Source organism: Eutrigla gurnardus (genome assembly GCF_963514095.1).
Source record: "Eutrigla gurnardus genome assembly, chromosome: 10".
Taxonomy (NCBI): Eukaryota; Metazoa; Chordata; class Actinopteri; order Perciformes; family Triglidae; genus Eutrigla; species Eutrigla gurnardus.
In genome coordinates, this window is record NC_139924.1 from 24497976 (window position 1) to 24523175 (window position 25200).

At 42.6% G+C, this 25200-nt stretch overlaps 1 protein-coding gene across 1 annotated transcript in view; it reads right to left on the reverse strand.

Moving 5' to 3' along the window:
- The window catches only part of gbe1b (glucan (1,4-alpha-), branching enzyme 1b), a 64046-nt gene that overhangs the window by 3436 nt on the left and 35410 nt on the right, over positions 1-25200 (reverse strand). Inside the window, exons 13-15 of the mRNA XM_084020279.1 lie at positions 17772-17956; positions 14822-14952; positions 7381-7498 (exon numbers count right to left, since the gene is read on the reverse strand). Coding sequence (XP_083876405.1) covers positions 7381-7498; positions 14822-14952; positions 17772-17956 — 434 coding nt within the window. The remainder of the gene's footprint in view (positions 1-7380; positions 7499-14821; positions 14953-17771; positions 17957-25200) is intronic.

Below are 25200 nucleotides of genomic sequence, written 5' to 3' on the forward strand. Positions count from 1 at the left end.
ACTTCACCGACAGACACTCGTGAACACATTTTAGATCTTAGCAACAGCAGCCAAGGACAACAGCAGCTACTCTACAACAGTACGTTTGCAAGTCTGGCAACAAAAAAACATGTTAATATCAGAGCTGCACACAAACTGAGATGGGGAGGAAGCAGTCTGTTTTCAAAGTATATGTCTTGAATTAGTAGAAAGTTAGCCGAGGCTGTTTGTCCTTTTTTATAACATGTTTTCTCTTCTGGCTGTTCTTTTATCGTCTCATATCACACTCTCATGTGAGAATTTGGATTTTCTACTCACTTCAAGAGCAGAGTCCAGCCTTCGGGCTAATACTCAATATGATCAATGTTCAAAAACACGGATAAAGGATTCATGAGGTGCTTCACAGAAATATATCATCCACTAGGTTTCTGTATCCTGACCCAGCCTGCTGGCTAAAGCGCAGCCGGAATATCTGTGCACTTAAAGTCTCCAGACATGTCTCTGTTTGGATCCATTACTCACTTAACAAGGATCAACTGCCTGTAAGCAGCCACACCGAGGATCTGACTGGGTAACAACGCCGAGCTGACGGAGATGGCTTCAAGACTCACCTAGGCCTGCAAGCGGGTATCAACCTGGTTCAAGCCCACCACGGTTCCCAGCACCTCTTACTGGGAGCCACACTGCATTACAACAAGGTTCCCAGCTCTCCTCACTGGGAACCACACTGCATTACAACAAGGTTCCCAGCTCTCCTCACTGGGAACCACACTGCATTTCAACACGGTTCCCAGCACCTCTTACTGGGAGCCACACTGCATTACAACAAGGTTCCCAGCACCTCTTACTGGGAGCCACACTGCATTTCAACAAGGTTCCCAGCTCTCCTCACTGGGAGCCACACTGCATTACAACAAGGTTCCCAGCTCTCCTCACTGGGAACCACACTGCATTTCAACAAGGTTCCCAGCTCTCCTCACTGGGAACCACACTGCATTTCAACAAGGTTCCCAGCTCTCCTCACTGGGAGCCACACTGCATTTCAACAAGGTTCCCAGCACCTCTTACTGGGAGCCATACTGCATTACAACAAGGTTCCCAGCACCTCTTACTGGGAGCCACACTGCATTTCAACAAGGTTCCCAGCTCTCCTCACTGGGAACCACACTGCATTTCAACAAGGTTCCCAGCACCTCTTACTGGGAGCCACACTGCATTTCAACAAGGTTCCCAGCTCTCCTGGTACTGGGAACCACACTGCATTTCAACAAGGTTCCTAGCTCTCCTCACTGGGAACCACACTGCATTTCAACAAGGTTCCCAGCGGTCCTGGTACTGGGAGCCACACTGCATTTCAACAAGGTTCCCAGCACCTCTTACTGGGAGCCACACTGCATTTCAACAAGGTTCCCAGCTCTCCTCACTGGGAACCACACTGCATTTCAACAAGGTTCCCAGCTCTCCTCACTGGGAACCACACTGCATTTCAACAAGGTTCCCAGCTCTCCTCACTGGGAACCACACTGCATTTCAACAAGGTTCCCAGCTCTCCTCACTGGGAGCCACACTGCATTTCAACAAGGTTCCCAGCACCTCTTACTGGGAGCCACACTGCATTTCAACAAGGTTCCCAGCTCTCCTCACTGGGAGCTACACTGCATTTCAACAAGGTTCCCAGCACCTCTTACTGGGAGCCACACTGCATCTCAACAAGGTTCCCAGCACCTCTTACTGGGAGCCACACTGCATTTCAACAAGGTTCCCAGCTCTCCTGGTACTGGGAGCCACACTGCATTTCAACAAGGTTCCCAGCACCTCTTACTGGGAGCCACACTGCATCTCAACAAGGTTCCCAGCACCTCTTACTGGGAGCCACACTGCATTTCAACAAGGTTCCCAGCTCTCCTGGTACTGGGAGCCACACTGCATTTCAACAAGGTTCCCAGCACCTCTTACTGGGAGCCACACTGCATTACAACAAGGTTCCCAGCTCTCCTGGTACTGGGAGCCACACTGCATTTCAACAAGGTTCCCAGCTCTCCTCACTGGGAGCTACACTGCATTTCAACAAGGTTCCCAGCTCTCCTGGTACTGGGAGCCACACTGCATTTCAACAAGGTTCCCAGCTCTCCTGGTACTGGGAGCCACACTGCATTTCAACAAGGTTCCCAGCTCTCCTGGTACTGGGAGCCACACTGCATTTCAACAAGGTTCCTAGCACCTCTTACTGGGAGCCACACTGCATTTCAACAAGGTATCCAACTCTCCTGCTACTGGGAGCCACACTGCATTCCAACAAGGTTCCCATCTCACCTGGTACTGGGAACCACACTGCATTACAACAAGGTTCCCAGCTCTCCTGGTACTGGGAACCACACTGCATTACAACAAGGTTCCCAGCTCTCCTGGTACTGGGAGCCACACTGCATTTCAACAAGGTTCCAGCTCTCCTGGTACTGGGAACCACACTGCATTACAACAAGGTTCCCAGCTCTCCTGGTACTGGGAGCCACACTGCATTTCAACAAGGTTCCAGCTCTCCTGGTACTGGGAGCCACACTGCATTCCAACAAGGTTCCCAGCTCTCCTGGTACTGGGAACCACACTGCATTACAACAAGGTTCCCAGCTCTCCTGGTACTGGGAGCCACACTGCATTTCAACAAGGTTCCCAGCTCTCCTGGTACTGGGAGCCACACTGCATTTCAACAAGGTTCCCAGCACCTCTTACTGGGAACCACACTGGATTTCAACAAGGTTCCCAGGTACTGGGAGCTGTGCTGCGCTCCAACACAATGCATAATAAAAGCATTTAAAATGCACTTTTTATTAGCCGACACAGAATAGATGAATTAAATCTCATGTGAGGGTGAAGGGATCTGCTTGACATACTGAGTACTAACAGTACAGTATCTGTGTACAGTGCATGTGTACATGCGTTTCAGTACTGTATATTTGTTGACTCTAAAAGTCCGGTGACAGTTTTCCTCGGGAACTTCACACTCCAACATGTAGTGAACCATACGATTTGATACAAGCCCGCTACATTTCCCTCTATTTCTTCTCTCCCTTTGATGCAGGCAAAGCATGCATGTTGTCCCTGGCTACACACGGTTTTGTCCTGCTAAATGAATAAATTGTAATCGTTCAATAGAAGTAGTGCCAGTTCTCGATGTGTGAGATTCATATGAAATGCCCGACTGAGTATATCAATCTGTCGGTTCACTCACATGGAGACTTAGCTGGAACCATTTTTTATTTGCATAACGAGAAGAGCACATTTTTCCCCCATCTTTGCTGGCTAGCTGTTCACACATTCACACTCTTCTTATTATTACCAGGGCTGGAGTGAAATAAGCCTGAGTGCTCGTTCTTTTGTTACTGCTAACAAACGCTACTTATAGAAAAAATGTCACTGAAGAGCGGGGAGAGTGAGCCAATTCATTTCATGAATACCAGGGATGAGAGAGCCACATCTACGAAGTTGGGAACGACTAAAGCAGCCCAAACCTGTCTGTTAAACCATTAAACCGGGTTTTAGTTGGTATTATTCCTACTGCTGAAATATAGTGACACTCTAGACTCATGAAAACCCCGGGAACCGCTAGTTATCATGTCATCTGCAGAATAACTGCATATTACGTTTTAAATTCTGATCTACATAAAACTTGGGAACATAAAACACTGGTCTATTTGTGGGTTGGTGTTAAAACTAAATACCATTTACTATGTCACAACCCAAAACTGATATTAGCATTTTGGATCTCATATTTTAATAAGAAAAGTAAGAAAGAATAAATGCAGATTATTTCATTAATGGTAAAGCTAACTTCTTACAGTAATTACTTACTTATCAGCAACATTTGAATAATTTGCTACTAACAGATTGTTTGCTACCCTAATAAGACACCTTTTATAAAGGAGCCTTAACTTATATCTGTATTAATGCATTAAGTCATGTTGTTAATTTATTATAAGGTGATTAGTTACACTTTTAAGACTTAGTAACTGAGAAATGAAAATATACATATTTTTAGCATGACATGCAACACATGCATCATACTGTATACTGTAATGTAAACGCTCCCCGTTTTCAAATTGAAACTGTGACTCAGCAATCCTCTGTTTACATCGTACAACTTGTTTACTGTGTTTGTCACGTCTAACAGGATGTTTTCTCTTCTTGTTTTTGGCTTGTTTGTTTTGAGGAGATGGGGGCATTTTTTCTCCTCGTTGTTTATTTTGTAACGGAGAAAAGGAACATGACTGAAAGCACTAAAGCGATGTCACATAACAAGAGTCCAGCTCCACATTTGTTAACGCAGGACGTTACTGCTACATGATGTTCTCCCACAGCCACCGGGACGCTCTCAACTCTGCTGGCTTCATCCAATTATGTGCATTCTCGGTCTGAGGAGATATGAGCGTTTGTTATCACTCAGTAATGAGGAAGCCGGAGAAGTGACAGACCCATTAAAATGACAGGAGAGAAGAAGTTTGCGCAGACTTCGAAAGCAACAGTTGTTAAATAAAACACGGCTGATGTGGGCACCTTTCCCAGCCCCCGCAGAGGTTCTTATCTGATTATTCTGGTCATAACCAGGTAGGTGTGAGGAGGAGGAGGAGGAGGAGGAAGAGGAGGAGAAACATCCTTATGCAACCCTACAGTCTCCCTGTGCAATCTCTACGAGGGAGCCTATAAAAGGAGACGCAGGATGTGCAGAAGGGTCCCAACTCTGCCGACTCCCTGTCGGCCCCGTTCCTCTTACTCCCCCTCTCTCCCCCTCTCTCCCCCTCTCTCTCCCATTATTCCATGATGGCGCCAGCATTAGCAGATGACTTGTGAACTAAACTTCACATTCTGGCCAAGAGGGACGCGGGTGCACCAGTGGTGTTTGAATTAATAAGAGATTTAAGAGAATGTGGAATTTGAGTCTTTAGCTGATGAAACCCAAGCTAATACGATGGAGGATAACTGTCTGCTTGGAATAGGAAGAGGCTTTTAAAGGTTAAATAATGCTGAAATGATGCTCTAAAGGGCGGTGTGAGTTTTACCAAACACATTTTGATGCATCTAAGTATTCCGTCCAACTCTTAATAGACATGTAGAGTTATATCCACTGTCCATTAACGGCAACACTTTCAGTATTGATCTGAGAACGGGTCAAGTTGAGTTCAGATAAACAAACACAGAATCAGGTGCTATGTCAACTCGGGACTAACTGAAACAGTTTAACCGTCTCCGCCTTGGGATATTTGATCTTTGACTAAGCAAAGTGAAAGGATCACAGAGGGAGATGATGACAGCCCACTCCACAGGCATCACTGTCCTTACGCATTAATTGTGGTCATTAACATACGATCTAACACGTGCAATCAGCCGAGCTCCAGCTGAAGTGTTCGGGTATCAGCGCTGACCCTCACTCATTCATCCCTGACCTTATTCATAAACACCCGACTGCCTTTCAGCATTCTAATCAAGTAAAAGTTACATCAGGATAAAAAGGAGGCTAACACAAGGAAGACATTCTACTTAAAATGCACGTCAGCGTTTCTTTCTATATTTCAAGGTCCGACCTATTTCATGGGATTAGCCTAAAGCAGCCTCCGTGATGGAAGCCCAGTGGTTAATTCTCCCAGATAGTATTCTCCCCTCCGTGATGCCGTGTGAGTTTACGAGGCGTGCACATAAAAAGGTAAGTTCTGACATCATGAATAATGCACATTGTATGAAGGAGAATCTGAGCTGTAGATGTCAGATTCACACAACGCTCAGTGTCTCCAGGATAACTACCAGCATGACTCAAACACATAGAAGCTGAATACGATATTCACAAACAATCACCGTCCCCTGATAGACATACAGTATCCAGCCTTTTTCAATGCAGGCATATTTGATCATTTCCTGGAATCTGCATTAAAAGCTAATCCTATTAATGAGGAAGATACTAAATTATAGAGCAGCGGTTAAGCTGAGAGGCCCAGACCAGGGAGATGGTGGCTTTTTGCCAGAACAGGCAGCACTCTTTCATGACAGCACACTTAAACCTCATTAGATTGGCTCGAAAGGATCCTCTCACTACAAACTCCATTTCAAGCTAATTAAATTGATTTGTGAAATCAAACACGGAACATAAAAAGGACAAAACATTAATACACTGACAGCTATTTCATCATATTTTGTAATTGCTGCAAGCGGGTTGAGTGTACACCTCTTTCCCCGCGTAAATGAAAGCACCAAACCAAACAATTACCATGCTGCAAAGAAAATACATCAATGTGAAGATTTTTCCCATCATAGGTAGCAGAAAGCACCTGAGCTGCAACAGGCATGACTAGTCCTCTCATATAATAGGAGACATTCAGATCCGTCAAAGTGGGTAAAAAACACCGGTATATACCTGCTTTTAACATTCGCCTTCACAGTCTCACATGGCTACAATATAGCTGGTGTTTCTAAGGCGACTGGTCATCCCATGCCTGTCCTGCTACGACAATTGCCAGGCACGTGCACACAGATTAAATCAGGACTTATGCCCCTCCCTTTTGCCCTTGTAGAGACAAAGTGCCCTTTTTCTGCAGGGGATTTCTTTTTTTAATAAACAGATTCTTATTTAAGCAATTATGCCTTCTGTAAGGAGAGGTGATAAGAAGAGACAATGAGGTAAATACGCAGCATGATGAAGTGGTATCAGTCAGAGGGCGAGGTAACAGTTGAGGTGGTTAAACGTGTGGATTTACAAGTCTGAATACATCATTAACCGTCATGTAGCTGTTTTTTAATCAACCTCACTCACAGGTTTGTTTTAAATATAGACATACATTTTAATATCCCTTTAACGATGTTGTGAAATTAGCATTTAGTGAATTAGCACATTGCTAGATTTGTAATAGTGTTGGAATATATTTATTGAATTATTTTCAAAACCTTTTTATTTGAGTCCCTGCCACTTAAACATCCTCTGCACGTGTCTGGCAAATAATTAAACAAGAAATGAATGCACCTTTTGTACATTTTGTAATAAACGATGCTAGACTTTGTCCTGCTACAGGCAAGATACATTGAAATATATATTTTTTCATTTGACTATTTAAATACTTCTGGAGCTGGATCATCACCACCCACAGCTGCTATGATGTTTTCCAGCTGTGAACAGCTCCTCCATTATATATGAGAACTGCATTGTGGGACAGTGGTGTCCATAAACAGGACACTCCAAACTCATTGAGTATGCATACTGACATCCTCCAACTTTGTTTAGAATTAGTATGCAGAGTAGGACGGTGATACATCCCAAAAGTGGTCGAGAGACTGAAACCGACAACAACGGCCCAGAACTTATGATTGGAGTACATTCCAAATTTAGGACTCGATGATGTTGAACAAAGATAAAAGAATTACCTGCATGGAGTTGGGCCGGCCGTTGAAGGGCTGGGGCTTTGTGAAGAACACCGTGTTGTGGTCCAGCCGTCCGTGACCTCCATACTGATCCATATCTGAATCCAGCTTGATTTTGTATCTGGCAAAGATTGACGTTAAGGCGAAAATAGCAGTGGGAAACTAGATTATAAGATCTAGGAACTAAGAAGCAGAAGAGAAGGTTTTATCACAGGTGCTTTTGGTGTTCAGACGTGGTTTAGCAGTGCTCAGCTGGTTTATATTGGTAAATGGACCTGATTTATAGAGCGCTTTTCCAGCCTTTTTCGGCTACTCACCACATTCAGTCTATTCACACACATGGCAATTTCATGGCAATTTGGGGTTCAGTATCTTGGAGTGGAGGAGCCGATCCTCCGATCGGAGGACGACTCGCTCTACCTCTGAGCCACCCAGTATATTCATTGAAACCTCGCATCCATCAGCATTCAACTCCCCTTCGCAGAACTACAAAGTGACAGAACGGAGCCCGAACAAACAAAGAGAACGCTGAAATGAACATTAATACAAAAGTGATTCAGCCATCCTGCCTGTCTGTCTAATTTAACAAGTTTACAGCATATTTTATTCAATCCAAAAATATGAGTGGCAACAAATACACTACCTAACGTATCCACCACGTAACTACCGGTATTAATGTTTATTTTGTGAATCACATTGAAATAATTCTGCTTTTTTTTTTAAAACTTTGATTAAGAAAAATAACTGAGAACAAATCACTACAAAACGTACAAAATAACACTTAAATGAATGTCAAAAAATTCATCCCACTAGATTGATATTCAGTAAAAGGCACCAGAAGGCATTGCTGCATTTAGGGCCTGATATTAAGCAACACATTTCATCCACTTTCCACACCTGGACATTAAAACATCTCTTTGTTCCTTTACAAATACTCTGTTCTTTATGTGTTTATGCTGTATATTTCTGATGCACATGATTCAAAGCTGTACGGGAGGACGGTGTTGTTTCTATGCTGCACTGAGATAGTTAAATAGTCAAAAAAAAACTGTGATTGCTGCCTTTGATCATGTGTAATATATAGTAAAAGGTGTGTGTGTGTGTGTGTGTGTGTGTGTGTGTGTGTGTGTGTGTGTGTGTGTGTGTGTGTGTGTGTGTGTGTGTGTGTGTGTGTGTGTGTGAGTGTGTGAGGGGAGAGGGGTGGAGGGCGACTGAATGCCCCTTGTCATCTGCTGTGCTTCCGAACAAGGACGCTTAGACACTGAAGAGCTGTCAGATGGCAGCTTTCATAACAACGTGAACACAGTTTCATAAAGTATTCTTGAGGAGGGACGCGATGGAAAAGGCATGAAATATAACATGTAAATCACTCCATATATTCCAGTGAGGGCTTTAGCATATATTCACCTTTATGGAAGGATTAAATCAATAGCATGATGAATGATGCCCTTCAGCATGGAAACATGGGGAACACTGACTAATGTGATACCTAAATAGGTGGGAAAGAGCTTCTCGAGTGTGAAGAAACAGAGAAATCCCCTCCTCCCCTTTCTTAAACATTAGCAGGGTTCCCATCTTGTTGCTTGGCAAAAAAAAGGATAGATGTCGGAGTCAGTTGCAAGGCTGTTATTAATGCCAGAGGAAATACAGAAGACATATTTTAAATGCACATATTGACTAGTAAAGATATACTTTTAACTACAAACTTCTCTCTCTTTGCTCATACTAGCCCGAAATGCTTAGTATCCGACACCCTGATGCCCATGTATAATGTAAACACCCATGAACATCTGTACAGTGCCGTATTTGCTCCCGTCTCTCAGGGGCAGGAGCTCTAAGGAGTGGTACTATAACAAACACCAGGAGAGAGCAGCAGACATGTAAACAGTCCTCTAATTGGCTGGCTGAATAATCACCTTATCTCCCCATAGGCGATATATGGGGGAGTTTGAGTGTGAACCACAAACACGGCCTCGTTCAGAGTCGGGGAAATTCCTATTTTGCTGCCCGTGTGTGTCTGCTTTGATAGCGATGATTAAAAAAGAAGTGCTGCTCGGTGCATTGTTTCTCTTGAGGTGGAAGATCCCGTCCCTCACCGCTCCACTGGTGGCTTATTGAAGGAACAAACTCATTTTGCACTGACGGCTTTACAGTAACTCTCAGAAGAATATGGAACCATTCTCTCAGGAGTTATAATGCTTCTGGGAAACTGAGGATGTAAATGATTTCAAAAGGTAAATTATTCCACAACAATACAATTAAAACCTTGCCATTAACCAATTCTAACATGTGAACTGTAACATTTTTACAATGACTTGTAACAAGAACTGATGCAACCCTACAGTGCTTGCTGTGTACTTCCTGTGTACTGTAATAGTAAATGCCGGTGGCACAGAGCACTCTGGAAATGAGGCATAGTTATAGTAATTCAGAGTTCCTTGGCAAAGTTCTCTGCAAGGAAGCGAGAACCAGCACAAATTGGTAGTTGGGCGCTTTGAGCGATTACGTCTTTGTTAGTTGCTACAGACGGCTGCAACAACAGCTTGCAGTGCAGCTGTAGAATATTGTAATCAATAAAGCCTTTGTGAATAAAGGAGAATGATTTAAGAATACAATCATTTTTGCCCAATGAGCAGAAAGAAAAGAAGGCAATCCGAAGCGTGAGGATTAGAGCCATTGATGACCTGAAAACAATCTGGCCACGACTGCAGAGCGAGAGTTTCTCTATCAGACTTCCTTTCCGCCCCTTATGCAAGTGAAAGCGACCTGGTGTGGGTGAACCAGAGCTGCGTGGAATGTATATGCACAGCTGAAGAATGGCACGACCTTGAGCATCGTTGCCTTTTCAGACTCGACGTTCCCCTGCCTTCTGCTGAGACTTATATAAGTGTAAAGTGAGAAAGCCTATTCATTTCGACACAAAGAAACGTCCATCACTTTGAATAAAGAGCATGACATTTAAAAGTGCTTTTCAACAGCCTTCAGTAGAACTTTGTTATTTTAACTCATGTTGTATTGACTTGTTGTCACTAGTTTGGGGAGATCTAGACTGTCGTCATTTGTTATGCTTTTTTTTATTTATATATATATAAAAAGAGCATCCTTTTAGAATTTGTATGGAAAAAAACATTGGAATTTTTGGGTATTGAACTGCATATTCTAGTATGTGCAGCAGGTAACTGCTTCATATACCTGTTCAGTGTGGCTGATTGTTATTGGATGAGAGGCCTAGTATGGTTGTGGCATATTTAGCAACCCCCTGCCTCGGCACCCGCGCTGCATCGACAGACTCACTCTGTTCGAATGAAAAGAGGGCTCAACGCGGCCTGTCTTTATAGATGTTAACAGAGCTGTGCTGACATGAAATGAAGGAATTATTCTCCTGATTACAGCGCTATCAATAATCAGGACTAAAATTGGCCAAAAATACAAGACCAAAGTCATAATAAACTGTAATAACGCCTGAAATAAACACAGCCCCTCTATTTGTCTACAGTATTTGAACAGGACACATCTGGATTCCAGATTAAGCCTCTGGATTGATGAGGATGTTTGTGGATGATATCTGGTAGGAGTTACAACCGGCAGAGAAAAATGAATGCATCTTTGTAATTGCAGTCCCTCTTGATGCTGTGAGATGAAAATAAATAAATAATATAAGATGGATATTTTCCATTTTCAGAAACCTTATCTGGTACATTCTTGATGATATCGGACTACCTTTTTGTCACCTATGCACGTCTGTGTGTATTTTATTCTAGTTAGTTAGTGTCACTGCACCTGGAGTTGAATTATTCCAAACAGCATTCGGGGGAGCAGCTCCGACAGAAAGGGAGAATGATGACCTGACACAATCTCAGCTGCCGATTGGCAGAGTGTAAATCAAAGACCAATCTGCCCTGACAGCTACAGCTTTCATGACAGGATCCAACTGGGATTTCAAATACTCCAAACAGCCAGATAAAGCCCAGTGCCTGAAGAATGTGTCCACCGTGAGTCAGAGAGAAAATGAAAAAAATAAAACAATAACATCATCAACAACAACAACAACAACAACAAAAACACTGATGGTTAGAGTGCCTGTCGAAAAGCAGACGTTGACTGCATTTTAATGGCCGACATTTTTGGTGCTTCGCTTCACTTTCTCTCCTGCCGCACGCACACACACACACACACACACACACACACACACACACACACACACACACACACACACACACACACACACACACACACACACACACACACACACACACACACACACACACACACACACACACACACACAGAGAGGAGGACAATGGGAAGCAAAAGAGAGGCTTGTCTAAAGATATGAAGAGGCCAAACAGTCTAAGAACTAAGGACTGGTACGGAGGGAAGATGACTATATTGCAGCCGAGTACTTATAGATTCAGTAAAGTTTCAGATTTCCATCGTACCTCAGACACTAAACCCACAGCAGATGCATTCTTTTCATCATCTTATTGACACCAATCTCTTCTGTGTGTCATTAACATGAACAGGATGCAAACTCATACAGCTGTGAAACAACATTCTGCTTACTCTTAGTGTATTTCTCAAAGTCAAGCAAACAAGAGAAACCACCTTAAGATCCGTCTAGACCAACATGCAGCCGTCCAGCATGTGATGGAAGGCAACAAAAGGTAAATGAATATAGTTTTTCTGCCCTCTGATATAATACCCAACCTGCCATATTGCCAAAGGTAATAACAGCCTATTCGATCCATTTTCAGTGGTGCACAGCAGTCAGCTGCATCCAGCTATTATTTCACATACAGCAGTGGTGTGAGGCTCCACTGTGACATCCCTGACCCTCACAGGTAGAAGAAAGTTTAAGTATATGACAGCTGAGTGTAATGAAAAACCACTTTTGGACTCTTTGAGCTCGTCTTGTTTACCTCCTCCTCCTCTGAGTGGCACTTTCATCTGTCTTCTCCCCTAATTGGATCCTCTGCACACATTCCCATCAGAGGATCTGCATCTCCTCACACACACAGCACGTTTACCTTCCTCACACACACACGGCACATTTGCCTTCATGTGTTTACTGCATCTCTGTATAATGACAGCCAGAGCTTTGCCCTCGCATTTATTTGCATTTCCTCTCAACATAGCCAGTGTCTGAGGCCACTCCGTAAACATCAAACGAAGCACCGGGAGGAAAAGCTGTGGTTCCATTTAAATGAAAATAAACCCCTCAAAACGGTGTTACAGACACTGTGCACTAAGGCTATTAGTGGTGTGCCCAAGACTCACCCCATCAAGGCTGAGCCAAAAACACGAGGCAGAGAGTACAATTAATGCAAATCAAACAAGCTTACAATTAGCGCTTGATATTAAGAGATTAGAGGTTACGACTGTTGTTTTTTTAACCACCGAATTGTTCCGTCTTCATTTTTTAACTTGTTGATTTACTCTTGAAATTAAGATTTTTGTATCCATTTTCATCCACTGTAACATTCATGCTCTCTGTGGCATTATAACCTAAATATCTGTATAACAATATATGAATATATGTATTAACCAGGCTAAAGTAATTAAATTACAATTTCCATGATTTGAAATGTAATAAAACATACAGCTTGTTAATATAATGACATCATCATTTTTTCATTTGGGGTATTTCAAAACATTATGATGGCGTTTTATTGTTTCATTCTAATTAGGAAAAAAGCACCAACGTATCCTTAACACTAAGAAAAAAAAAAAAAAACGATGTAGAAATCAAGGGAGCAATTGCGGTTTAACAGTCTCGTTGTAAGGCAATCGAATCATCATGATTCAAGACTGAATTGCTCATGTGTAGTGATTGGAACTGCAGGCATCCAGAGAAAACTAACAAAGGCCGTCTGCAGTTTGACTCCCCATCACATTATTTAAGCCAGAGCTGAAAAAGCAACACAGCTTCGTATCCGTCCGGGAAACTGCTGGCGGTGGCTTCAGTGAGCCCGAGAAGAGAGCGCTGTCCGTTATAATAAATACAAATCTGTCAGCTTTCAGTCCCCCTTCACAACCCTGATCATTAAACCTGCTGTAATCACAACTGTGGAACCTCATTAAATTCCTCTTTGCTGCTCGATGGGAAGACAGACAGCCAACAACGCTAAAGAGAGCGCTTTCTGAATCACTGGCCTCCCTGATATTTCTCTCTAATAGCATAACAACACCACCATAAACAACTGACTCATATTCCTCTCAACAGTGGCTGTTATAATTATATCATAGTGTTGGTCTCTGAGAAAAACACTGCCATTAAAAATGATGTGACCTTTACAAGTCACATTTACTTTAAAATAGATCCCCGATCCGCTTCTCAGTCCAGAAGAATGCATCTCTCTGGACATCTTCAATGATCTGACCAATTTATCAGCACATTCAATTTGAATTTCTATGTTCAGCCCTCAAACTTAAGTCAACACTTGGTAGTGAAGACAACTGCTATACCGCCATAGGTTCATTAACACAGACACTGTATCTGGGTTAGCCCTCCGAATCCACCGCCCAAAATAGTTTCATTTGCTAAAAACTGCAGAGGAAATTCCTTTATTTTAGGAAATGATTTAGCATAAAAAAAAAAATCTATTGTATTCATGATGTGTTTTCAAGATTAGCATATTTAGTAGAAGAAAATCTCCTGGATAAGTAGTAAATAAGACGGACTAATACACTATTGGTTTTGATCTTTTCATGTGGTTTGTTGTCAGTGTGAGAAATATAGATTATTACTTTTAAAAGTTTTACAACCATTCTAGTGGCGCTGCAATGTTAGCAAGTACAGCTGATCAGATGGGAATGAGGTTCCAGGTTTTAGAGAATCCTCTAATGAAGTGTTGGAAATCAGACTTACATTAAATGAATCATGTAATTCCCATTTTTACATTGCTGTCCCCTCTTTTAACAGATATAACTGCCTGTTGAAATACCAACAGTTGTTGGTTTTGTCAAGCTCAAAGGATTATTCATGTTGTTTTAGAACAAAACAGTCACGAAAAAGTCCCTAAATTGAAATATACTCATTCATGGGTCCAGATTTTCCCATTTTCCGTGTTGCCCAGCACGACTTTTAAACTAATATATTTCGTTGGACATATCGTTTGTGCATGCACCGTGTTTTTTTCCTCCTGTCAGTTGGGACGACATTATGCTACAAAGCAAAAGTAAATGTTGGCAACAAAACCGCTTAACTGGCTTTCCATTGGCATTGCTTTCATGCTGCGCAACACAAGAAAAATGGACAATCCTTGTGTCTGTAGACGAAACCAATAGATTGCATTTTGTGACTGGGTTGTGTATAAAAGCTGACAAAGACACGTTTGCTATAAGAGGCCCTGTGATTGTGCACTGTGGCACCACAGAGGAAAGCCAGAGCGTGAAGATTTAAAGGAAACGAGCGGTGACGTGGCTGATGAGACCTGAAAGGATACCTTCCTGTAGCTTCTACAGCCACACTGTAGTCCCTGTAGCTCTTACTTGGGTGGAAGTTGAAGATGAAGAGCACGTGAGCCCTTTCGAACACAATGACCTTGTCCTCTTCATGCTGGGCGCTGATAAAGGCCTGGAGGGAGAAAAGAGAGAGAGCGGGTGGGGGGAAAAAAAGCGAATAAAATACTTCTTCATGAATAATCATTACCGTTCTCATCTTGGATTTAGAGAGTTATAATGGGGCACATTATATCAGCGGACTACACGTTTCCAAAGTAACATTCCCACATCAAATTTAAGGTGGCATGAGCAGAACGCGGGGACCCGGAAAGAGCGAGGCACACGCTGTCAGCTTCAGACAGCTGCATGCGATGAAGCCACCACTATCCACTGTTAACGTGTCATTAGTAGGGATTATCGATGTCACACAACCCCCTATTTTGAGTGTCTTGTTCGCCAAGTCAATTTCAGGGCAGCATATTCACGGCTGAAGGGAGAAGATAGCCAGCCCTGCACCTGCTGGCCGGCAGAGAGGATGGAGGTTAAGGAACGAGTCTTTTATAAAGTCCATTTCTACATGAGAAGTCCACAAATTAAGAGTCATGCCAGGTTGCTCCAGCCGGCGTCTGAAGACAAATATAACAACATCCATCCTGATGAGCAAATACAGTTAATGTGCATTCTCATGAATAAATAATGTAAATGCAATCACCAGAGTCGGTGGTGATCATGACATTAACATGATTATGTTTAGAATCTGTTGTGGGAAAAAATCCAACTTATTATCTAACTTATAATAAATATATCTCCCTAAGACTTAAACATATGCAAGTCGTGTCTTCTCGTTTTAACATTGGCTCTAACAGTCTGTCGAGTGTCTGTTTCTGCCTCTGCCTGCAGCATCATTCTGACCTGGAACAAGACTTGTGGGAGAATCTTAGACGATGAGAGCAGAGTAAATTCCCACAGTAGCCCCGATTGTGACCTCAGCAATGAAACGACTGCTCCAATCTAATATTTCCAAATACTGAGACTGTCCTCATCGCTCCTTTTCTTCACTGGAGCATCAGTGAAGTCACCTGCAGGTGTATCCGGCACAGTTTGTGGAACATTTCGGATTAAATGCCGGTTCCAAACATTTCATGTATCAGGGAAGGCGAGAGAAATGGAAATGCATTTGCATATAAAACCCTCTAATGGATAAGAGGATTCATTTTAGGGGATGGTATGTGACTTAGACATATAAAATAACACCCAATGTTAGAAAACAAGATGTCTTATCTTTCAAAATCTAAATGTTGGGATTCACAGAATACTTTTACTATTACAAATAAATAAAGTTAAACTGCCAAACCCCTAAATGTTGTATTTGCAGTATTTAAATCTATGTCTGAGTATTTTTTTGTATTCTGTATTATCCTGATGATCATAAAGAGATTTAATTGCGTTCCATCACCGTGGAACTCTGTGGAAGTGATAATACCTCTGCACTAACAGGAGCACGAGTTCATGTCCAGAGTTTGGAGCTCACAGCTGCACATCTTCAAAGAGGATGTGCACAAATCACACTTTTAAGCAACGTCCCTGCATGTTTCTGTTTCCACAACACGGAGATCCTCTTCTGCACTGTCTGAAAACGCCGCGCTGGGTCAGCTACTGATTTATCATCTATTACTTCTGTCTGGTTTATGTTTTACATGGTGCAACCTTTCCGATGATCACAGAATAATTACTCGGCGGCTTAATATTGTAACAGAACTGTCTCATATGTTATCAAAAGCAGTATTTCATGATAATAGCAAAATAAAACATGATAACCAATTACACGCACATCCACTCGGGTCTCCCGTGAGCAGTATCTACTGCTCTCATTCGCTGTTCTGCTCAAGGACACTTCAAATATTCAGGAATGGTCCAGGTGATGGATGGTCTTCCTGATCCCTGCACATCCCGTCTGCCCTGAGCTTTATGCACAATGACAATCTCTAGAATGCTAATATATAATCTATAATCTATCATTTTACACGTTTGAGGTTATATTACTGTCCTCTACTACATGTATTCACATCTCAAAGCCAGGGGGACATCCAAAGGAAAACAACACCCAGTGTGTAGCAGGTCAGCACTAGTGCCAAATGTATGCATCTTCCCTGCCAGTAGCATCCTTTGGGATCGGCATTCCCTTCCAGTCCCCCACCGGGGAGCTCAGGAATCAGCCAGGCTCTGCTTTTCCTTTGCCTTACCTCCAACACTCCGTTTCATCCCGTTGAAAAGGAGGGTGTAAAAGGTCCCGGTAAGTCAGAGCACACTTCTGATTGATAGACCAATATAGAGGAATGATACATGTGAACCAGACGGGTCCCTAATTATGCTCTCTGATACGTTTGCGTCTCTGCAGAAGTCTGTTGAGGAGAAACGAGGCAGGCCAGAGTGTAACGCAGCAAGGTGAAGTATAGCTCTAATCTGACGACGGATTCCCGGGAATGTGAGGGAGGTTTTTTTTAATCAATTACGCAGACTCACTTTTAATCCCTGTCAATTTAGCCACACTCTCTATTTGTATTATCCCATTACTTTGCTCCCGGTCCCTCAAGAGTAAAACATTGTTTTCCCTCTCATCGCCCTCACATCGCCCAGGTAAAGAGAGAGTAAAATCTATTACTGTTCACCTTGGCAGCAGCCAGAGAAACAGGACATAATAAACTCTTTATGGTGCGTTTTTCACCACCTGGCTGAGAACTGTACAGGTGTGAAAAGATGGTGGCTTGGAAATACATTTAGTATTGAAAAATAATCTTATAAAAGCTAAATAATTTATGAATAATTGGATGGGTTGATATTAAATATTCTGTATGTGAATAAAGAACGGTGTGACATTACGTTTTCATGCGATTTTGTCATTGAGGGTGTCTGCACAAAGCCTACTGTACAGTGAGCCTGTCATGTCCTTACAGGTTGCGCGGCCAGCCAGCCGTACTTGTCTTCGGTTCGGTTCATGTCCCGGTCAAAGGCGTAGAGCTGAGAGTAGCGGAGGTGTTCCATATCCAATAGGTTAAACTGCCGCCGGGCATAGTGGTAACTCTGATTGTTCCCCACTCTCGGGAAATCCAGCCACTCAGGATGGCCAAACTCATTCCCTGCAACAGAGAGTGTGTTATTAAAGCATGTACATAATGAAGGGAAAGGAACAAAGTCTGGGAATTAGCATACTCTATCCTGCCGTGCTATATGAGGTTCTTTTCAGGTTTTGTGCAATTTTTAACAAGGCAAAAAAAAAAAAAAAGACAAATCAAAGAGACCAGAGGCAGCGACCGTCTGTGACCTTCATATAACCCCAGAAGAGGTCAGTACTTTCCATATTAAAACAGAGCCACAATGCTCCTGCAATGTTTTCACCAACTACAGTTTACCGACCTTCATGTCACCAAGGACAGCTGCACGTTCACGAATAAAGAGTGAAAACATGGCAAATAAACCCCATAGCTCTCATTCAAATCTCACTTCTTCAACAAAACAGCATAAAGAAATAAGTCCATGCTGAGAAGTCATCACACCAGTCATCCACCAGAGCTACTGCACAATGTAACGACTCAGGAAGATCTGCAGCACGAGTGGAGAAAGAACTGCACGGTCCAGCTGAAGCTGAATGCATACGGCGTATATGTGCTGCGATGCTGTCGAGGCGACGAGATGAGATAATGAATCAGTCATCAGATGTCACCAGAACATCATAAAACAACAGGCAGGATAATTGAATTCCTGGCAAAGGAAGACACGCACAGACAAGAGACAGAATAAGATGCATGACAAGGAGAAGAACACAGGCTAGTTGTTTATTTGGTGCAAAGAGCCCCAACCAGCGAACAAAAAAAAATCAGAGTGATGGGATGAAGTGGAACAGACAGGAGCTGACAGCCGGTTCTAATGAAATACATTATGTAGGTGTTAAAGAAGTAGCAAACAATAAGGCATGGACTGCCAACAGAACAAGCCTACTGCAGCTTCCGAATTAGGGCAGAGAGAGAGAGAGAGAGAGAGAGAGAGAGAGAGAGAGAGACATCCGCACAAATAACAAGCCTCCCACACATCTGAACTTGAAATGTAAAGGAGAAAATTACACCTCAGACTTGCAACACTGGCAGTCAAAGGCAGATTTTCTATGCTCCATTCCAACAAGACGGATGTGTAAACTACACACATACGTGTGTGTGTGTGTGTGTGTGTGTGTGTGTGTGTGTGTGTGTGTGTGTGTGTGTGTGTGTGTGTGTGTGTGTGTGAGAGTGTAAATCATTAAAATCGTATCATCATATCTACGTTTAGAGATATAGGGGAGCAAACAGGTAATTGACTCGAAACAGTACGAACAAGAACAGCAAATTGTGTGGGTGTGTGTTGGAAACGGGCCGAGAAGTTTTCTGTAAAGACGATGCATCCGTAGAGGTCAAAAGGTCAGCAAGAGAAATGAAATTCCTCCTAATTGGAAATTTGTATTTGATTTTTGAGATATGTTGACCATTAAAAGTTTGGCTGCTGGAGAAAAAAAGCACGGAGGTGTTTTCTTGAAGTGAACTCATTTTCAGGACATGACATCATAGTGTACCGTTTTATACCAGTCACGCTTTGGATGTGTGATCATTCTCCATTCCTAGAAATAGCCGGTCTGCTATCATCCTCCCTCTCTGCTTAACGACGACACCGCTGGACAGGTCGACACATTTTGAACAAAAACAAATGTTGAATTGTTTGCTTACTCATGTGTATTGACCTGAATGCCTTGCATTGAGCGATACAATGTACTGTTAGACTAAACAATAATCCACCCTTTGAAACAACACTGAGGTGTGATGGACAACCTCAGGCACTGGAGGAAATTGTTGCAGGCCATGGTGCACCAGATCCGACTGGCTACCTGGATCCTGACAGGGACGGATGGCTGCGTTCGGTGTCTGATAACGGCTTTTGTGCAGACTGAGCATATAAGATGCAGATGCACACTCTAAAAGGCTCAATCACTTTGCTTTTCATGCACTCAAGCTACAAGGTTGTTCCAGCTTTCTGCACTCACCTGATTTCTGAAATAGAATATATTTCTTCTCTCTAACTGGCTTGATGGGCAATTGTTTTTTTCTCCACATCTTTGCACTCGATACCGGGATTTTAGAGACTTACTATGTGACAGTTTTACAGCATTGATGGACTGCCTGTTCTAGCCAACTTCTACATTGCGGCCCGTGAAGGTGCACGCCTTCCCACCTGATAGATTGTATAATAGCCTACAGTCAATCAGAAATTGAATGCACATGGTGGGGTCTGGTTTTACTGCGTAAACAGGTGGGGAGTGTCAGTTAGTTGGTGGTTGGGTGGCTCTGTGGGCTTCTGTGTTGAGCACAGCGAGGGAGCAATGCCCGTGGGAAATCTAAATGCTGTAACTAGCAGTTAGATGACAGATAAAGCGTTTGGTAACAAATTATCCTCTATCAACATGTATTTGATGAGTCCCAGTCCCACAGGGCTGCAAATACACACTCTGATTGGCTTGTAATCACAGAACTAGATCACTACCACTGCCCTGTCGACATGTTCAGCCCAAAGTATGAAACAGGGGATCATGCTGAATGAAAGATGTCAAGAACATGCAACAATTTGACATCCTTCCTTCAAGAAAAGAAACATGAATTCTTATTTTTTTCTTATTTTTACAGAGGCAGTCACAGTAAGCATAGCAATATCTGGATTCAGGAAGCATTCACACGATATCAAGACCTGTCAAGAGGGAACAATGGCATGAAAGAATACTCACAATCACTGTGCTAGAGGCTCCTCCCTTTAAGGAGCACCTAAGGAGTAAGCCCCACAATTACCCCGGGGAACTCATTCTCAAGGAGAGAGAGAAAAAAAATCACATTCAGATACTCGTTCACTGTCAAGACATCAATATGTGATGTTCAATGCATAATTTATTATTCTGGTCTTCCCTCAGTCTGGCTCAACAACATCTACAGTGCTTTTGAGTTCCTTCATTTCCCAGAATGTCTTTCGACAGGCTCCCTGTGTTGCACCGTGTTACGTGTAGGTGCTGTGAGTGAGAGCTTCCAATATAGTATTAATCATTAAATGGTGAAGAAAAATGAAAAAATGTGTGTAATGCAGAGTTCAGACTGCAACAAGCCACCAAAGATATTGTTTTTTACATGCCGACAGACCGTATTGGAATATTAAATCTGCTTGATTTGTTAGGCTGATGTTGATGGAGTCTGTAGTCCCAAAATACGATGCACGAATGGAGCGAGGGAGGGAGTTACTCATAGCTTCAAAATCGTTTCACCACATTGTTCATGGTGATCAAGCTCAATGAAAACCTCACAAAACCAACAAACAAAAGAAAAAATGTAGGCCAGACACTAGCATCGTCTTCATGTGGGATTTTAGGATGATTGCTGGAGTTAAAACAATGAGTGATGTTCATTTAGGTTTATTTATGTCACTGACCAAACAAATGCACAGAGACAAGCTGAATTAAAAAAACGACAGAATCCCGCCTCATTCGTCTGCTGATTATGGCAACGATTCTATCCGATCACACTGCAGCACAAGATGGCTCATTTCTGTCTGCCGTCTCTAGCCTTCCATTCCAATCTGAGCTGCTGCTCGTGACCATCTGTCTCTTTTTGCGTTAGCTGTTTGTGACCACTGGGGAAAACAAGTAAAGACTTCAAGCACTCGTGAGCACAGCATCACTTACTGTAGGTCACTGGAATACATTTCGCTTTGATTTTCCCCACAGGCCCATGAGGCGCCGATGATGCAGAATAGGTCACCAAAACTGTCCAATGAATGAGTTACCTGTCAGTTCGTGTTTACAACTCTCGGCGTGTTTGTAATAAGTGAGAGTGAACCCGAAATGGGCCAGAACCAAAACGAAACAATGGATCATTTTTTTTCCTTTTGGTTTAGACGGAGGGAACCGAACAGGCGTGAACGCTGTCGGGGTAAAATAACGAGCATCTAAAGGAACTGTTACTCCGTGCTGCACTTGAAATATTTCACCATGATGTGACTTCATCTACAGGCCCACACTTGACCTCCACGCACAAGAACACAAAACAAACAAACGCACAAAATGCACGCAGGAAAGCAAAGTGTTTTCTAACAACGGTGTGAAAATTCCTTATCATCCATTTGCTCCGTGAGAGAGTGTGTGTGTGTGTGTGTGTGTGTGTGTGTGTGTGTGTGTGTGTGTGTGTGTGTGTGTGTGTGTGTGTGTGTGTGTGTGTGTGTGTGTGTGGCATATGGGGGCAGGGAGGCCATGTACACACACCGACATACACATTAATGCAGAGTTAGATGAAAAATAAAAACACCATCTGCCTATTCTGTCAGAGATAAAGCAGCCAGATTCAGGCTGGAGCTTTGATAAAAGCTCTCCAAAGAGCTGCACTTAATTTACAAAGTAAGTGCAGCAGCCTCGTTTGGCTGGATTTTCTTTCAGTTTCCAAATGTTATTATTTCATAAAGTCTAGTGGAGATGATTGATTTCCTGTACAGGTTGATCCAGTGCCCTGTGGAAGCATTTGACTACTCTTTTCATTTCAGCTTTAAAGAAACACATTGGACACACCTCCATTAAGTAATCATTTCCCTCTCTGCGCTAACACGGCAATGTTCCTCCCATATGCCTGGATTAATCACCATGATAATAACCTTCCTCTGCCTCCACACAGCTGAAATAAACCAGATAGCACAGTCTGTAACAAGGATGAAATGTGATGGATTCTCACCATAATACGCACATGAATAAAATCATCATTTGTGTCTCTTAATATATCCGGGGCACCGTGATCTGAGATAAAATACCGGGAGGAGTTTTAGTTTATAATATACAAGGATTGTTTTTTTTTAACAATGATTAAAGTATAATCGCAGTTTCGTTTACAACGTCTGTCTACAATGAAGAAGCCAGACAGACGGGTCGAGAAACACAAGTGTGTCGAGTTAAGTGTTATAATAACCAATAAAAAAAAAAAATATTGAAAAACACTAAAATAAGAAAATTATGACATTTAATTTAAGAAGTCGCACGGTGATTTTGCACCCATCTTAAAGAGAGAAATAACAGAATAATAATAAATGGCGATTCCAATAAAGATATGAATAATGGGGGGCAACTATGTTTACACAAGGTTATGTCAGACAGCTTTTCAGCTGGCACATCCCATTACTCCTCTACACAGCCCTGCATCAGATAAGCCCGACAGTGACACAGTCCCCTCAGTAATTAGCAGCACAGGAAGGAGCCAAGGATCAATGTGTTTTTTCATTGGAGGGATTCTGCCAAAAGGAAGATCAATGAGGGTATCAGAGGAGACGGGAAGGTGAGAGTCACAGGTTTCAGATGCAGCGCAAGAAAAGAAATCTGCAAACACGATGCAATGATTATTTGCACTTGCTGGATTGATTTCCTATTACTGTGTTAACGTACACTCCCACTCCCAGTTTGCACATTAAATCAGCATCACAGCTTCAGAAAGCATGTGGTGGGAATGCGACGTTCATCTCAAACCAGAAGCCTGAGAGCACAGTTAGCTCTTAGTGAGATTATCTATTTGAAATGTATGAGGAGGAAGTGCTGGTTTTCAATTCACCATCCAAGGCTGCGGTATAATGGCTGCCTGTTGCATTGTAGCAATCCATGAATACCGAGTGCTGGGAGAAGTTTTTTGCTCAATAATTTAGACTGTAAATCTGCAAGGTTATCTTAAGTCTCTGTGAGCCCTGAAAGTCAGGAAGTGCGAGCGCTTCCATTCCCTGCTGATGTAATGATAAAACCACTGAGGCGTTTCATTACTGCCAGGCCCACTTGGCGTTTTAATGTCATTGACACTCCAACATCCTTTACAGTATCCAGCCTGCAGCATCTCGAACACGGAGGCTCCCTCGGCCCTCTTCTGTGCCGTGTTTGCTATTGGTCACGAGTAAATAAATGGTTGGGTTTTTTTTTTTAGGCTAGACATTTCAAATTGATTTGCTGGCTGAAACAATTTGCACTCGCTCAGCACTGACTAACTGACTGTCATCATTATCTCCCAACAAGTCACCTCAGATCCACGTGATGTGCTTTGTCCCCGTCTGATGGCCTGAAGTTCTCAGGGATGAACGTCAGCGTGTTTACGTAGATATTCAAACTTTGAAACTTTTATATTTTGGGAACTTCCAAAAACATCATTCATTATGATAACATCGTTCTTTTAGTCTACCAGACCTCAGTTCTAAAAGGAAAAGTCAATTTTCTGCCTCCTTAATACTAGTCTGCTTTCCATAACTACCGGTACTCATCACTGAGAACGACTGCCAGAATGGGGTATAATAACGTTTGCCTATTTATGTATTGTAAGTAATTCTGCTACTGATTTAAGGGAATGGAGTACAATTAAGCATAATTCTTAAGCAGTCATTTTGAAAAGGAATTTTGGTACTTTTATATTCTATATTATATCAGTCCACTGAGCAGAAATGCAGGGTGTTTCACTCTTTTTCATGGAGACTGGTTGTGGATACTGAGTGATGCAGAATGCAAAGGTGCAGCTCAGGCATTGCAGACTTTTGTCAGAGTTTGACTGGATCACCTAGTCACCAGGTGGAGCCAACATGCTGTGGATCACAAAGCGTGGGCTGTGTTTACATTAAGCCAGAGAGCGGCCCATCCAAGGAAACGCATTCCCTTCAACCAAGGTCAACCGCCGACATAATTAATTATCACTTTAATGTCCTTACTGGCAGGCCTCCATAAAGCATAACGCAGCTCAGATGATGTGAGAAGCATCGCAGCAGTAAATGAAAATTGGGATCAATGTGAAAAAAAAAGGGACGCTATCTGATCTTAGACATCTTTTGTCCTGTATTTCACCATCAGCTCTGGAACGCATTAATGTCAACCTCACTTCAAAAGGTTCCTTTGATACTTATCATCAGCCTTGACTCATTGGTCACGAGCTACTCCAGAGATGTATCCATGAAAGAAATATAACAAATCTAATAACGGAGCACTTCACCCTGAATAAAGAAATAAGTGACAAGGGCTACTTCAAGCCATTTCAAGCCTTTATGAATTAGGATATCTTTATTATTGAAGGTAAAACCTGATTGTGAGTTTCCCCCCTGAAGCTAAAGAAAAAACACTATGACGTAAGGATATGCACAAAAAGAAATGAGCAAAAGATAACTCCTCAAACAGTAGTGGAAATTAACACAGTAGGGGCAGCGCATCCATGCAAAATGTATAGTGAAGCCTGATTCTGCCTGTTGCCCGTGGAGGACTTGGAAGGAGAGGAGAATGAATGTGCATCTCTGTCTGTTCAATGAACTCTTAGGGATCGTTGTGTCC